Raw genomic sequence first — 17,901 nt, 5'->3', positions numbered from 1 at the left:
AGGGAATGACTGCTAAGGAATGTAGGATTTCTTTTGGGGTGATAAAAATGTTTTAGAAGCAAAGTGGTAATGGTTGCACAACTCTGAATATAAAACCCACTGAATTGTACACTTTAGTGGGTGAACTGTATGGTATGTAAATTATTTCTCAATAAACCTGTTATGTAAAAAATAAGTTTTAGCATAACAGAATAACACAATTAACATGGAAAACAATATTTTGCATGTATAAGATAATCAGATGGAAGAATAGAAGACAAGATCCTATTTGTAATAAGAACCTGAAGGTAAAATACCTCGGAATGAACGCAGTAAGTATACTAGACTTAAGAAAACAAAAAATAACAAATAGAAAGACATAAATTATCCCAATTTATAAAATAACATGATTATTTTTAAAATGTCAGAACTAGATAAGCGGATTCTGAATTTCATTATTAAAAAATAGCTAAATATCATGTCAAAATTACAAATGCATCTACCTTTTGACCTACAGATACATTAACAGAGATGCAAAATAACCTACAAGGTTATTCACTGTAGCACTGTTTGTCGCAGACTAACCATCAATATACTACCACTTAATTACAGTACACATGGGATAGAATTATTATGGAGCTTAAAAGTACAAGACATCTACCTACATACTTTAGAAATCTCTCTAAAATACAATATTACATGAAGGAAAAGCATATCTTTTCAATTAAAAATAAGCTGTGAAGTAAGAATCTGTATTTGTTTGTATACGCATAGAAGGACTCCAGAGAGATACAAAAGGAGAAGTAAGAATCTGTATTTGTTTGTATACGCATAGAAGGACTCCAGAGAGATACAAAAGGAACAGGTAAACCTGTGGGTGCATGTCCAGCGCACGTGCATGCTGGGAGATGTAACCGGGGGGTTGGAGGAGACGCGCACCGTGTGCTTATTTATACTCTCACGTGTCCCCTCTTCCTGAGGTGTCCTTAACCCCACCTTCCCTCTGCTAATACCATTAACTGGGTAGTTAGCTATTCTAGGTGTGATTCCTGACCCCACCAAGCTGGTTAAGACAGTCTCAAAGAAAAGACAGTAGTTCAAGTGTTCTGCCCAGAACTTATAACAGTTTTTACCTTCTTTACTTCTTACAGCCTAAAAGGATCCTGAAAACTTGTCCTATCACCTACCATATCAGAAGTTTCAGAATGAATGAGTATGTAAATGAGACATGTAAATGTTTTCCAGGGATAAGTGATGGCCTCAGAACTACTGTTCTTGAGCTTCCCTTTTCTCCTGGTTACCTGTCCCCAACTCTGAACTTCCATAAAGCAGACACCAGGGTTACCTAGAGGGCGGGCAGCTCTACAAACTGGTAACATGATTAAAAGTTGCTTGACTCAAGTTATATCATGATTATCAAAAAGAGCTAAATAATATCAGTCCTAAAAAAAAAAAAGAGAGAGAGAAGAATTTGAGCAACATGGTTTATCATTTTCCATGGAAAAGTAGTAAGTCTGAACAGAATTTACTTTGACACTAAAGTGTTCAAAATGCTGAAAAATATCACAAAGTAGAAAAGGCTGTAGCCAAGGTACCTGATTCAAGTCATTTAATGACTACCAGGGAGTCCAGATTCCAGCCTGTTTCACGGGAAGCTCCTGAGTGTGACTCTGGTTAGCACATCTCTGCCCGGCCTACACTGCCACCTCAAAGGCCTAGGACAAGGGGTTATCTGGGCTACAGATGCGCATCAAAACAGGCAGCCGCAGTGCTGCCCCACACAAAGGGGGCAAGAACAAGTTGAAAATGAGAGTTGTCTGTTATCTGCAGAGTTTTAAGCAGAATCTCACAATCTGTACACATACGAATTTTAGCTTCCTGTAACAATAATTTGTCGTTGACCAATCATCCCACTGGAAGAAGAAAAGTAGATGAAAATAGAGGGGAACCCACAAAAATGAGTGTGGAAGACCTGGAGAACTATAAAAATGGCACAGACATGACCAAAAGAGAGCTTGGTGAAGGGAAGCACAGAGAGGGTGACAGCAGCCCACACCCACGAGACCACCTCTGAAGAACACGCGCAATCCCAAGCAGGGAGGCAGAGCTGGAGGGGCAACTGCAGCCGAGTGGCTGAGGCGTGGAGCACGGTGGCAAACCCTCGTACACAGCTGGGAAGGCACAACAGGAATGCAGGAACCACCAGAGGAGATCCTGTTAAACCTCCGAGATCCCACTTGGAAACTGCGAACGGAACCGAGGTGACCCTGGAGTCAGCCAGCCCTCACAACCATTGATCACCAGGCTTCAGTGAGAGGACTCCCTGATGACATCAAGGTCACCCTTGCCTGGCAAACACAGAAAGCAAATTCACTCCTAAGGAAGGGAACACCATCTAGACCATCAACTTAATCTAGCATTTCATATATAATTGCTAGCGCTCAATAAAAATTCTAAAGAACTAAAAATCGGAGAAAGAGAGAAACAACAGAACCATCAGGAGATTCAGATATTGTAGTTACCATACACAATCCTTTTAAAAACCATGATAGAACACTTTCAGCAATACAGAGTGGCATGGATGCAATTTACCCTCCTACCCTAAACAATTAAAGAAACAGTCAAATATTGTCTATGGAAAGTTGGGTTTCAGACATTGGACACCAGGCAGCACAAGACAGGGATCACTGATAGATGGGAAACAAACAAGGTGAGCCCTCAGGACTGTTCAAGTCTGCTGCCGAGACAGCTTCCAGAGCGCAGGGAGTCGGGCGAAACCCAGGCGGAGTGTGGCTGGAGATGAAGGTGAGAGTCCAGAGATGCCAACGTGGCAACAGGTTACACCACAGTGTCAAAAATGAAAGAGCTACAGAGATGAAAAGCTCTGGAGATCTGAAGAGGACGCCCCCTTGAGTGTTTAGCTGAGTACTAATCAGCAAACACCTGTGAGGAACCACCCACGACCTGGGGTGGGGGAGTGGTAGCAAACTGAGATGGCCAGAGGGGACAATACTTGGGATGACACAGGGCCAGGAAGAGTTTGTGTTCCCACCAAAGGGGAAAATCTCAAAACTTGCAGTGACCTCAGAGAGGTATTACTTAAAAGCAAGCCTTGAGAGAATCAAACTGTTTCTAAATAATTTAACTGTATCCTAGAACAAAGCTCAAGAGTATTTATAGAATACAAAAATATCCAGCATCAAAAAAGGTAAAATTCACAATGTCATGTGTCCAATAAAAAACTAATCAGGCATGGGGGTGGGAGGGAGGGGTAAGAGAAACAAACAAACAAACAATTAGGGAGCTAAGGGACTTCAAGACAAACAATTGTATTCCCCCAAAGAACTGAGGATTGAAGAGCACAAAAAAATTGTTTGAAGTGGTCTAAACTTTAAATTTCATGAAAACTATAAATTTACAGATCCAAGAAGCTGAACAAAAACCTAAGCTAAAGAAACAAGGAAAAAAAGAAAAAACTACATCAAAGCATATCATAATTACACTGCTAAAGCAGTGAGAAAAGAAAATATCTGAAAGCAACCAGAGAAAACATACATATTAGAAACAAGGATAGGAATGACGGCAGACTTCTCATCAGAAACAAGGCAGGTTAGAAAGCCTGGAGCAGGATCTTTAAAGTACTGAAAAGGTAGACATACCAAGAATTCTATGTCTAGCAAAAGTCGCTTGCAAAAAACCAAAGGCAAAATAAAGATGTTTTCAGATATAAAATTTGAATTATATAAAAATCACCAGCATACCTTCATTACAAGAAATATTAAAGAAAATCTTTCAATCAGAAGAAAAATAACAGAAAGAAACCTGCTCATACACAAAGGAATGAAGTACATGGATAAAAAATCTTTTCCTACTATATGACTGTTTAAAGGAAAAATAACAATATTTTGTGAGATTTATAACATATGTAGAAGTAAAATATATGACAGCAACAGCACAAAGTCCAGGAGAAGAGAAACGGAAGTATATTGTTAAGGCTCACACTGTACATGAAACAGTATAATATTACTGATGTCCTATATTATAAACCCTAAAGCAATCATTATTACGGAGTACATAAAACTAATTAGTCAACAAAGGAGATAAAATGCAATTTTATAAAAAAACAGGAGAAAAAAGGCAAAAAAGAAAAAAAAAGAAATAGAAAATACAGTTGACCCTTAAACATGTAGGGGTTAGGGTTGCAAACCGCCTCAACACAGTTGAAAATTGCATAAACCTTTCTTTTTGAAAGATTTCACTTACTTATTTTTAGAGAGAGGGTAAAGAAGGGAGAAAGAGAGTAAGAAAAACATGAATGCAAGAAAGAAAAATCCTACTGGTTGCCTCTCGTACACACTCCAACTGGGACCTAACCTGCGACTCAAGCTATGTGCCCTGACCGGGAATCAGACCCGCAACCTTCCACTTTGTGGCACGACGCACACCAGCTGAGCCATACCAGTCAGGGCTGAAAACTGAATATAACTTTTGATTCCCCCAAAATTTAGGTGGCCCCTAGCATCCAGAGGGGTTGGGGATGGTTCCAGGCACCAAAACTGGCAGATGCTCAACTCCCTTATACAAAGTGGTTTAGATCAACAGATAGTCAACCCTCCACATTCTCACACTCCCAACTAGAGACTGAAAACAGTACAGATATTTACTTATTTCAAAAAATCTGTATATAGACACTAATATGCTGGCATGCCCACAGAGGGTACCCAGACTGTACACTCCTTTCCCATGTCTCGGTCTATGCATCTCTTTTATATGGCTGTTCCTGAGATGTATCCTTTGTAATAAGGCACTGACAGTAAAGTTAAAAAAAAAAAAAAAATTCTGTGTATAAATGGACCCACACATTTCAACAGTATATGTTCAAGGGTTAACTCTAAATCATGTGACAGCACACTTAAACCCAGCCGTATCAACAACAGCATTAAATATAAATCTATCGAAAGGAACCGAAAATATAGAAAGCAACTAGTATCCACTAGAAAGCACCCACCTGAGAATATTGCAACTGGGAGTTTAGTCCAATTCAGTAACAAGTGCCAAGTGTCCACAGTAAGTGTGAGAGCAGTCTAGGCCCTAGGAACTCCACAAACTGACCAGCCAAGGCCCCACACTGGACAAAATTCCAAAAAATAGAATTAAAATTGAGTAGGACAGGAATAAAAGAGATGAGAGAAAAAAGGTCCAGGTAAAAATGAGAGAAGGGAACAAAACCAGAAAGTCTCATATAATGAAAAAAAGGAGAAGAAACAAAGAGAAAGCTAAAGTAGTTAGAAAACTTTCCTGATCATACCTTCTAGTTCAGAAAACTAAATTAAAAAAAAAAAAACAAAAACAGGAAAGTTATAAGGTCAAATTTCATAGAAGTTATACATTTTAAGAAGTTATTTTAAGAAAAAAGAATGAAGACCGGAATAACTCCCTACAAACAAAAGCAGACCTACAACACACCCAGAAAGCTATTACATACATTTCCAAAGTAAGATAAAATATAGTAAGAAAATGATAAAAGCACTAAAAGAACATAAGATTTAGAAAAACTCAGTAAAGGAAAATCAAACTACAAACAACTTCATAATGAATAACTGCAAAAGGAAATATTTTTAGAAAAGTTGGAGGAAACTTTTTAAAATCACAAATAAATAAAAAAAAACGATTCAAAATCACTTTCTTGTGTAGCAGCATCAAGCAACTGAAATCTGACACTAAAAGCACAATGTCATTAACAACTCATAAATGAGATACTGAGGTATAAATGACAAATTATGCACATGATCAACATGAGGAAATTCGTGAAACTGATGAAAAGAACTCAAGAACTGAGTAAATGGAAAAATACTCCATGTTCATGGATAAAAGCACTCGTGTCAATTCTCAGTTTAATTACAGATTCAATACAGTATCAACTAAAAGCCCAGCAAATTATTTTGGAGCTATCAACAAACTAATTCTGAGTTTATAGAGGGAGGCAATAGACACAAAATAACCAACACAAAACTGAAGAAAAACAAAGTTGGAGGACTAACAGTATCCATTTCAAGACTTACCTAAAGCTACAGCAATCAAGACAGTGTGTTACTAATGAATGAACTGTTAAATAGATCACTGGATCAGAGTAGAAAGTACTGAAATAAACCCACACAAATATAGTCATCTGATCTTTTTTTTAAAGAGATTTTATTATTTTTAGAGGGGAAGAGGGGGAGGAGGAGAGGGAGGGAAACACCAACGCAGGAGAGAAACACTGATTGGTTGTCTCTCATACGTGCCCCGACCAGGACTGAACATGCAGCCCAGGCATGCACCCTGACTCGGGATTGAACCGGCAACCCTTTACTTTGTGGTAGGATGCCAACCAACTGACCCACACTGGTCAGGGCTGGTCACCTTATCTTTGACAAAGGAGCAAAGGCAATACAATGGGGAAAAGTCTTACAACAAATGGTTTCAGAACTGGACATCTACATGCCAAAAAAATGCCATATATCCTAGCTCTGTTCAGTGAACAGAATGAAAAAATAGAAAAAAAAATGACCAACCCAGTAGCAACAATTATCCCCAGCAACAGATATGATCTTGAAATAGCATTTCCCAACTTAAAAAAAAGAAAGGTTTCTTGGAAACAAAAGATAATCATTTTGAAGCAGGAAATGAGCCAAGGTGAACCAAGAAAATCCTGCTATACCAGACAGCAAGAAAACTACCAAAGACAGCGAGGGTGTGTCAAAGAACTCAGAAATCATTTTTCAGCAGCTCTCCTGTTAGCCAAAAACAGGACAATTTAAATATTAAAATAAGAGTAATTACAATTCACAACAAGTGTTTGAAGCCCAAATGTTTAAGAGCACTAATAGGGGAAAGCTTCTCTTTACAGATGCAGCCTTCCTAATAAAAAGAAATCGCACAATTAGAATATCATTATTTCGCAATCCTCAAGGAATTAATGGCTCTAGGCAGTGAATTATCAGTAGAAAAGCAGGCATTCACAAACTTCCTAAAAGAAGGGGGGGAAAAGGCACAACACCTCCTTCACTCCTACACACCACCACCTTCAGTCCTGCCTGCCAAAGGGCTCCCACCTGAGCCTGATCAAGCCTCTACATCCAGCTACTTATTTGCAGGAAACGCTGAAGATGAGAAACATGGTGAACTACGTGAGTATCCTCAGTTAGCTAGATACCGACTGCAGGAATCAACAAGGCAAACCTCCCAGGCTCACAGATATTTTTTAAGGAAAAGGATAGAGGGGGAACCTGCAAATTAAGACATACCAAATAAAAAAGGGGGTGGGCACTAAAACATAATGCGTACGTGTCCAACATTTGCTGTAGTTACTATAAAAGTCAGGATAATGGTTACTGGTGGGAGCAGGGAGGGGCTGTGGCGGGCTGTGGCATTCAGAGGGGATTCTGAGGTTGGGAGGAAAACTAATTCTTGACCTGGGTAGTAGTTACGAGGCTCCTGGCCTTATAATAATTCATTAATATATTTTGTGTGGTTTCCTTTCTCTGTGTCTCGTTTTACAATAAAAAAGGCTCCCTTAAAAGTGAATGATTAACAGTCACTTGGCTTAGCTGGTTACCTCCAAATGGCACAAAGAACCAACCATTCATTCCCCCGGAACCAAAGAAGCCTATGAGATAATTTCAGGTCCAGGGTCAATGGCCGCAGACTCCTAGAACTTCATATTACAAGATCTCAAGGAACTGATGCTACTGCACACATATAAATTAACTGTCTTATTAGCATGAAATGAATTCAGTCTTGACAACTGCTACACACAGGAGCTTTTATGGACTAAGACTGTACGAGAACCGTTGTGCACTGTTGGTGGGAATGCAGGCTGGTGCAGCCACTGTGGAAAGCAGTATGGAGGTACCTCAAAAAATTAAAAATGGAACTGCCTTATGACCCAGCGGTGAAACTTCTGGGAATATATCCCAAGGAACCCAAAACACAAATTCAAAAGAATATATGAGATGCATGTACCCATTGCAGTGGTATTTACAATAGCCAAGATTTGGAAACAGCCTAAGTGCCCATGAGTAAATGAGTAGATAAAAGAGCTGTGGTACATTTATACAATGGAATATTGCTCAGCCATTAAAAAAAAAAAAAAAAAAAAAGGTAAACCTTACCTTTTGTGACAGCATGGATGAACCCAAAGAATACTATGCTAAGTGAAATAAGCCAGCCAGGAAAAGACAAATACCTTATGATTATAATCTTCTGTGGAATCTAATGAACAAAATAAACTAACAAAATAGAAATAGACTTATAGACACCGACAGCTGCCAGAAGGGAGTGAGGCGAAAGGCTGGGTGAAAAAGGTGAAGGAATTAAGCAAAAACAAAACAAAACAAACCCTCATAGACACAAATAGTATGGTGATTACCAGAGGGAAAAGAGGGCAGAAGAGGGTAAAGTGGGGGATAAACGGTGATGGAAGGAGACCTGACCTGGGGTGGTGAACTCACACTACCATACCCATATGATGGATTAGAGAACGGTACACCTGAAACCCATATAAATATATTGACCAATATCACACCAATAAATTTAATAAAAACTTTTTTAAAAACACTATAAAGTAACCTTCCTCGATAGTGGCTTTATGAACTACAAGGTCCTGTTTCACACTTACTCAACCCATAGTTTATCCTCTATTACACTTGGTAAAGATAAGGCTATTTGGTTTAGAGGACTCGCTCCTCTTCCTTCCCATCCTGTATAAAGATTACTTTCCAAAGTTCAGAGTAAACAGAGAACACTGATGTCAAAATCACCTATTTCTCTAGCTTATCCTGATGTTTTAAGGGGAAACGATACTACATGCAAAGAACTTGCAATTCAAAAGGTGCTAATAAGGCTGAGAAAAAGAGAAACATAAGGTTAAATCTGGTCCTGCAGAAATTAAAAGGGCAAAGCGGGAGTGTGTCTGCCTATGATTTGAAGGTAACTGGTAAATGAGAGAGTATATTTCTCTTAGGGTTCCCCAAAACCAGAAAGTCAAATATGACAGGAGGAGGGAAAGAAGAGAGAAGTGTCACTCTCCACCACCCTTACTTTATGAAACTGAGGCCAGCTTAATTAAGGCCAGCGGTCTAAGAATCAGGAGAAACCGGGAGACCACGTGGGTACCAACCTCTATGGCTGCAGGGGAGGGACTTTGGGTTTACTCACTCACTGGTTAACCGGAAATTTTGAGCTGGCAAGGGAAGAATATTGTTATCATTACTTCCTTTTTGCTTTCTGTACAGCACTCTTCTACCTCGACCTGGCAGTTTTATTTTGTCGGTTAGTTATTTATACTAGTACACTCCCCTCTTCTCACTCCTTAATATGCCATAAGCTCCAGAATGACAAGAACTGTTTTTTTCATTTATGTATCTTCCATATGCCTAGTATGACACCTGGAGAAAATGTTTTACACATAGTAGATGTTTGTTGCCTTACATTAAAAAAAGAAAATCAAAGACAGAAAGAGAAAACTCGCTCTGTAATATTTCAGAGAAATATGGGGAGCCATATTAAGCCAACAGTAACACAAAACCCGTTTAGCACTGGTTGCTCCAGAAGTAATGTCCCTTTACCACCTCTGAAGTACTAAAAACTAAAAAAGGGCTGCATGCCCCTTGGCAGGGATGCGCAGGATATTCTGTGGCTCTAGGGACTCATATATTTCTCAGAAAATGTCTAGGAAGCACGAAAGGGAGAGGGGAACTTTGAGATGTGCCTTGAGATTTTGCTTCTGAATAGGGCTGTCTTCAAAGACTCAGATTAAAAAAAGCAAATGAAGAAAGTGAGGAGAAACAAATCTATCTCAGAACTTACGCTGGAACAAGTAGTTCTTACCCAATAGAAATCTGTAATTTGGAAATGCAAAAGCTCAATCCTACTCTATCAGGGAACTAATTATCAGAACAAACCTTTGCTCACGAGGTATTTCATATGAGTTATTTTCACTTCATCCTTGATACTATTATTCTGATTTTATAAAAGGACACTGATACTGAGAGAATAAGCAATGAATGGATTTTGAACTTTGAATCAAACCATCTTCTTCCAACTGGACCTCCCTGCCTCTAAGATAAATAAGCACTAGTAAAATATAACATTGCTTCTTTTGTGTACTGACATTAAAAACTTAATTTTCTACCATGTCTCAATTTCCATGCCATAAATTTATGTTTCCATGTCTTACCACTTATTTCAAGCTCTGCCCAGTGTGACTTCTTTCCATTTGCTGCCTCCTCAGAGGACATAATTGTGTACATCCTCCGAGGGTCAGGGGGCTCGTATTTTTCTTTGGGCATGCCTGTTAAATTAAGAAAAGAAACCAGTAAGTATTATGAAGAATCAAGTAACTAAAAATAAAAAGATCTTTTTAAAAGCAGACACTCCTCCTGGCTGGTGTGGCTCCGCGGACTGAGTGCTGGCCTGCAAACCAATTCCCAGTCAGGGCACAGGCCTGGGCTGCGGTCCGGGCCCCCAGCCAGGGCCGCGTGAGAGGCAACCACACACTGACGTTTCTCCCCTCACCCCACCCCGTTTCTTTTTCCCTCCCTTCCATGCTCTCTGAAAATAAATAAAGTCTTTAAAAAAGAGAAAAAGAAAAAGAAAAAGAAAAAGTAGACACTCGTATTATGATCTCTAAATACCACTAACCATTAGGAGCTTCTTGGAGAAATGAAGGATTAAACAAAGTAACCATTAAAAACATCTCTGAAAAATCAGACAAATCTGAAAAACTAAATGTAAGTTGATAGTAGAGGACTACTGTTCATTTCACTAGTTGGCTTTTTAAAAAGATCCTTATCTGTTATAGACACATTCTGAAATATTTAGGTGGAATGAAACTTCATTCTCTTCCATATTCCCCCAAACTCCTTGCTCAGTCTTATTTCACCATATTCATTTGGATGACTGATAACCCACCTTAGCCAACTCTCCACCTACCTGAGTACCTACACAGTTAAACACAGCTGGAGAAAAACCTACCACCATGTGAATTTAAAGAGAGCCAATCAGCGATCATTTCCCTCAAAAGGATTCTTTAAAACTGAACAGAAGTTATCCTATAAATTCTCCCAGCCCCTTGTCCTGTATGTCTTCTCCAAGTCTCCAGCACCCATTCCTCCATCTTCCGGCTCTTCCATTTTCTCATTAAACAGAAAACCAGAAGAGGCCTTCGTATGAACTCCGACCTACGCCCATCTATGCTGTCTTACTCGGGACAAAGTGCCTGCCCTCTTGACACATAATCCCACGCCATCGCCTCTTGCCTGTTCAAGGACATTGCTCAGCAGTTTTCTCCAACACCAAATTTTCCCTCCATGCTGAACTTTTTACTTCTCTTCACATACATGGTATTACTTCCTCTATTTAAAAATAAAAAAGTCTTAACCCCATTTCTCCCTCCAGTTACAGCACTTTTTTCTCTCATTCTCTTTATAAGCAAAAAATTCCTCAACAGCCGTGCATACTCACTGTCTCCTAGTCCTCTTCCCCCAGTTAAACCCATTCACATCAGCACATGCTCTTAACATTACACCAAAAGTGTCAAGAAGAAAACCAGTTACCTCACACTGTTATATCCCAGAGAATTAAAAAAAATTTTTGTTAGAAAGAGGTAGGGAGGGGAGGGAGGGAGGGAGGGGGAGACAGAGATAGACATCAATTTGTTGTTCCACTTGTTTATACATTCACTGATTGATTCTTGTATGTGCCCTGACTGGGGATTGAACCTGTGACCTTGGCACATCAGGACAACATACCAACCAACTGAGCGATCCCGCCAGGGCTATCCCTGTGATTTTCAACCTTTTTCATCTCATGACACTCATGTCACTAATTATTAAGTTCTGCAGCACACCAAAATACATGCTATACTTTTTGCCTATCTGACCAAAAAAAAAAGGTTATAATTTTGATTTAGTCACACCTGATGGCTATTGTGTTGGCTATTGTCATTTTTTTTTTTTTAATAATCTAAGGAAAATGAGGTCAGTGTCCCTGACTAAATAGTCAGGTGTTGCATGTTTTAAACATCCTTGAGGCACACCAGTTGAAAATCGCTGTTAGAGCCAAAGTTCATTTCTCCGACCGCCTTTTACTTATCTGATGATCAGTACTTGATGTAGATGATTGCTCCCTCCTAGAAACATTTAGTTCACTTGGTTTCCAGGATATCTTTTCTCCTGATCTCTCTAGAGTCAGTCCTTTTGCTACTTCTTTCTGCAGAGTTGGAATTAACTACATTAAACCAAGAGAAACCTGAAGCCCAAAAACGTTTAAGCAATTTTAGCAGGATTACAAGACTGGGATGTAGCAGAATCAGGCTTCAAATGTGTCTGATTAAAAAGCTAAAGCTACTTTGTAAGTGAAATAAGCCAATCACAAAAAGACAACTATTGCATGACTTCACTTAAAGGAGGTACCAGAATAGTCAAAATCAGACAGGAAGTAGAATGGAGGTTGTTGCCAGGGACTCGGAGAGGGGGGAAGTTATTGTCAACTGGGTATAGAGTTTCAGTTTTACAAGAAAAGTTATAAAGATGGTAATGGTTGCACAACATTATGAATGTATTAACACTGACATCACACTTAAAAATACTAAGATACTAAATTTTATGTTATGTATTTTCCCACAATAAAAATAATTGGAAAAAAAGTTAGTTACTATCTTTATGCTATGCTATGCCCTACTGGTGGGAGACAGTGCTATTTTTCAAACACAGAAATGGACTTTGACCATGAAGTCAAAATGCAGGAGGAAAGCCATCCTAAAAAGCTGCTTGAAAAAAGACTATAAATGGTGAGAAGAATCATATGCACAAGAAATAGCACTAGTTTTTGTTTTGTTAGAAACTGTCTTCTTATGTTAATTCCTTTAGAATAGAATTACAACAACTGAATTTACAGACTGGTAGAAAACACCTAACATGGAGAACTACACAGTCAAGAAATGTTCCCATTCAGTCTAGAGGGCAACTGGCTGAATCAAGTGCCCTTTCTGAATGATAGGACTACACCAGTAATAACCCAGAAAATATAAAATACTGTGCAAGGCTACCAGAATTTGATAACATTCCTTAAGATCACCCAAATGCCATTATTCTGATTAGATTCTAATTACAAAACAACCATTTGCTCTTTATTGGCTTCTCCAAATAGAATTTAATAATGAAGAAATTACTCTGTCCAGCTGAGGTATTTAGGTCCTATCGTTAATCAATTTGACTTCTTATTGAAAGTTCCCAAGTCTGATTTACCAACATCATGTGAGCTTAGTGTGAACCAATATCCAGAGTGTGATCACAGCTCTGAGAATCAGAAAAAGCGTCACCGAACTAAGAAACCTGAAAACCAGGCCCGGGACCTGAAGTCATTCCATTAGAGACATGATTTCCGCCTCAGCAGCCAATCACTCCCTTCCTTTGTTTTTCGTAACAGGAGATGGGTGGTCTTAACATTTAAGAGATGGGCCATTACTCTAAACTCGAAAGCAGTGAGATTTTTTCTGTTTCCCAAATCCCTGAGAGTGGAGATTAGGAAGGGGGAGGGGGGAAATGCGTTAGAATAAAAGTAATGGCAACAAACTGGACAGTCAAGCTCTTTTGAGGGGCAGTACAAGAAGCACAACCCCACTCATTTTTCTGGGAGTCTGAAAAACCACAGCACAGGAGACTAGGTAGAGAAAAGGATGTAAGAATACACATAATTTGCCCTGGCTCGTGTGGCTCAGTGGACTGAGCACCGGCTTGCAAAAAGAATACACATAATTTGAGATTTCCCCCCAAGGTTTTGAAATCAACAAAGCAGATCTTACTTTCTAAAAACTACAGTGTGTCACTGTACATTATCATCTAAAAAAAAGAATAAAAGTTTTCCAAAAACGGTCAAGAATTACAAAAGACTTTTTAAAAATAGCTAGGCCAGAGCCAGCAGGTGTACAGCACCTGACTAGTCAGCCTCCTCCTCCTCTGATCCAGCGCCAGAGAACACCACTGATCCTGGCAGCAGGGAACCATCCCCTTCCAGGTCTCAGAGAAAGTCATTACTAGAACAATTACTTATCTTGACGAAACACAGGACAGTATTTACCAGCACAGAAAGATATGTTTCATAATTAAATATTTTATGAAATGGCTTAAACATACAGAATTACTCTGGGAAAGTTAGTGTTGCAAAGATGATTTGCAAATCATAACACAACAAATAAAGGACTATCATGGAGTATTTAAACTGAGGGTGGACTAACTGCATACCATAAACTCGGAAAAGAGCATCCTCTACAACAGGGAAGAATGTCAGGAACCCACAGTCTCTGCTCACCGTTCCAGAAATGGGGCGGGGTGGGGGGCGCGCAAGCACACGCACCCAGGTACACCGCAGTGAAGGGCTGGGGCAGGATTCACAGGCGGGTGGGGTTATGGGGAATTTATCAGACTCTCAGGTAAAGAGAAAAGGAGTAAGACAGGAACAATTAAGGAAGCAGACTGGAATGAAGACCTCCATCATAAAGGCCCTAAACAGATGAATAGTTCCCTCGTCACAGCCCTTAAATTAAACCTGTTTTAACCATCCTCTGGCTAGGAGGAAGAGGAAAGGAACAGCTGCGGGAGGCAGCAGCATACGGAAAGCGGGTAACAGCCTCTGGTCTGTATTTCTGTCAGGAATCAAACTTATGTTCAATCAAAATTGGGGACAAATATTTCAATGTTCCCCATGGGAATACGATACTCAATGACAAAAACCAGAGCTGAAATCACCCATCGTAACTGCCCACAGCCAACAGGTCCGCGCAGCCTGCCTCTCACCCACCCCATCTACATTTAACCTTCAAAACGAGGTCCCTAAGAACCCGTCCACACCAAAACTGAATAAAAAGCAAATCAACACAGAGCAGTCACAGCATAATGACTATACAAAAATCACTACCACAAAAACAAAATACCACAGAAACAGAAAAATATTCCACACACAAAGTGCTTATTGTACTAAAGAACACAAAACTCATAAACAAAAACAACCAATAAAGTAATATGAGACAAGACAAATTGAGATAAAAAGGTAGAGTGTAAACCTAACAGGAAAAATATAAGTATCTGAATATTAGAATCTCTAAAACAAGATTGAGACCAAAATAAATGGCAATTCACAGAATACATAACCATATTTCCTACTAACATAAAAGGCAAAAAAGACAAAAGAGCAAAAAAAAAAAAAAAAAAAAAAAAAAGATTACCGTAACACTATGCTAGTAATCACCTACCCAGTAACTCTGCGAATCTACCCTTAAGTATTTACCCAAAAGAAATAATAACGTCTGGCCAAAAAGACGTTTATATAAATGTCATCCGCAACACCTTTATTCATATTGCTAAAAACTGAAAACTCCCCATGTCCACCAGCAGTGAAAGGGTGATCAGACTGTGATACAGCCACATAACTCAGTACTGCTTAGCAATAAGCAAGAACTGTTGATATAACACACATATATGAGAATCTCAAATATTATACTGAATGGAAGGGACCCAAAAGATATTTCATTTACACGAATTTGTAGTGACAACAGTGAGTGTCCTTATGGGGAGTGATGAAAATATTCAATATCTTAACTGAGGTGTGGTTTAAATTGGTCTATATAGTCGTCAAAACTCAAACTGTACATTTGAAATGATACATTTCATGTATATTTTATCTCAAGTAAGAAATATTCTATACTCAAAAACTTGGTCAAGTGTGAAGACAAACAAAAGGGCATTTTCAGACAAGCAATTACTAAGAAAACAAACAGCCCATGCACTTTTTGTAAATAAACACTGTTTATGACAAAAATTGCAAAGACTCTCGATCACCATCAGTGAGAACATGTGGTGAAATCAGTTACTGTACAGCCATACTATGGAAAATCATGCAGCTGTGAAAGAAGGATGTTCAGTAAACAATTGGTATTACATTGAATTACTTCACGTTGTAGGAATGAGCGAGTAAATAATGTTAGGAACCACGATTTTCAGGGTAAGGGAACATTTATAAATAAATAAAATTAAATGATAACACCAATACTAACACTGACTTGAGAATATAAACATAAACTCATGACTTTTTGTTTCTAGGTAGCCAGGGAAATGTTCTAGAAGCAATGTTACCTCTAGAACAATAGCACTCCTAATCCTTGATTTTGATCTCTAATATTAAGAAAGCAAAGTAATTTCCTTGCAAAACGGCCAATTATAAGCTTGGGGCAGGAATTTTATAAAATGAGCCTGGGACTTCCTTTAGTGCCAAAGAGGTAAGTATAATGGGGTCATCATGTCATGTCAACAGGACATAGAAGCCAGCTAGAAGGGGCTCTCACTGGCCAAAGTCGTGACAATTTGAGCAAAAAGAATTGTAATTATAACATAATTAAAAACACTAATTCAGTACCTGTGTTGCAGACAACGGCTGGCAGTGAAGCAAAAGATGTATGAGCAGCAGAAGACACATGCAGTAATCAAGGCAAGGAGAAAGCCAGAGTGGGGAGGGACAGGAGCGAAGGAAAGGCTGTAAGCACAAATCAGCCACCAAAACTGTGGCAGCTATTAAACTAAGACGATCGATAACTTAAGAAAGATGTGTTTATTCTTTCAGCAGGTACTGCATTTCAGAGCAATCAAATAGCCTCAGTTGAAGGAAAAGAATGACTTTACTTATAAAAGAATGACATTCTTATAAAGGAATGACAGCTAATAAATGAAGAATGTAAGAATTTTTTTAAAAAAGCAACATCATTTTGTAATTCCTAGGGACTCTTCTTAAAGCAAGGACTATACACTGGGTTTAAACTGTAAGACGAAATCACTGGGGTATCACTGGGGTAACACCACCACCCAGACTGTTTTCTGATCATAAGGTAGAAAACGTTCAAGGGAGAAATAGTTACCTTCTTCAACAATCTTTGCAACAGCTACTGGGGGGAGATCCAGATACTGCTATCTCTTGATGTGAGGGAATATGAAGTACACATCAACAATGCTTACGATGACACCAAAGAAGTGGTATGACAAAATGGGATTGCGGGACTTTCTGCAGGATAACTGGTCTGCTGACTTGAACAAGCTAGTGCCAGGACTATTCTAGATTTGAAAAAAATCAAGAGATATCATCAGATGTAATGAATAACCCCTATATGAGATCCACATATCAGCAATAAAGGACATTTTGTGGAGTTAGAGAAACATTTCATAGTTAGCTCCTACTGACAATATTAATGATTGTGCAGTCATGTTATTTAGGCTATGTACAAAAATGTGTTTGTTGAAAGGCATTCTGAGGTTAAATAATCTATTTTAATTATATTACCCAGATTTTTTCCAAAGGAAAATGAGGTTGAGTTAAAACCAATCTCAACTAACAAAATAAAATGCTCAATTTAATATCTCTTTTCCTTTACATGCTTTTAAAATCTTCTCCTCCATTCTTTGTGCTGTATTTCTTTCCCAAACATTAGGGGCAGCGGAAAAAGGGAAGCAAAACTCATGTGCAAAAAGACCCTACGAGTCAGGGTATGTATGAAAAGGTAGTGACATTAACCTTGGTTCCAATTTGCTTTTCCCAATGCAATTTTTCAATAGGTCTTACCAATTTTTCGTTAAATATGACTGACTTTTTACATCTTCAGGGTTTTTAACCCATTTTCTCCATTCTCAAAGCTACTTAATTTAGACCCTCCTCACTTCTCAGCCTTAAATTTAAAACGACTTCCTCTACATCCATCTTCCTGACAGATGCTCATGTCCTTTCCTGCTTAGTAGCCTACAGTAGCCCTTCCTGTCCACCTACCTAATGTCCAAACTTCAAAGTCCTTTATAACCTAGACTTAGCCAACAATTTTCTCACTCAGCTTCAGCCCCTTAC

At 38.8% G+C, this 17,901-nt stretch overlaps 1 protein-coding gene across 6 annotated transcripts in view; it reads right to left on the bottom strand.

The window, feature by feature from the left end:
* CNOT6 (CCR4-NOT transcription complex subunit 6) overlaps nt 1–17,901 on the bottom strand; it is a 55,861-nt gene that overhangs the window by 25,165 nt on the left and 12,795 nt on the right. For 4 of the 6 annotated variants that reach the window (XM_054566290.1, XM_054566295.1, XM_054566294.1 and 1 more), the window contains exon 2: nt 10,199–10,312. In XM_054566290.1, the coding sequence (XP_054422265.1) occupies nt 10,199–10,310 (112 nt within the window). In that variant the 5' untranslated portion in view covers nt 10,311–10,312. Of the gene's footprint in view, nt 1–10,198; nt 10,313–16,927; nt 17,218–17,901 lie in introns of those variants that run through there. The other 2 variants (XM_054566292.1, XM_054566291.1) reach the window with 2 other exon arrangements.

This window comes from Pteronotus mesoamericanus, unplaced genomic scaffold, assembly GCF_021234165.1.
Source record: "Pteronotus mesoamericanus isolate MK-2021 breed Mesoamerican mustached bat unplaced genomic scaffold, CSHL_Meso_final contig_171, whole genome shotgun sequence".
In the NCBI taxonomy this organism is placed as follows: domain Eukaryota; kingdom Metazoa; phylum Chordata; class Mammalia; order Chiroptera; family Mormoopidae; genus Pteronotus; species Pteronotus mesoamericanus.
This window is presented reverse-complemented; position numbering and strand designations above follow the sequence as displayed.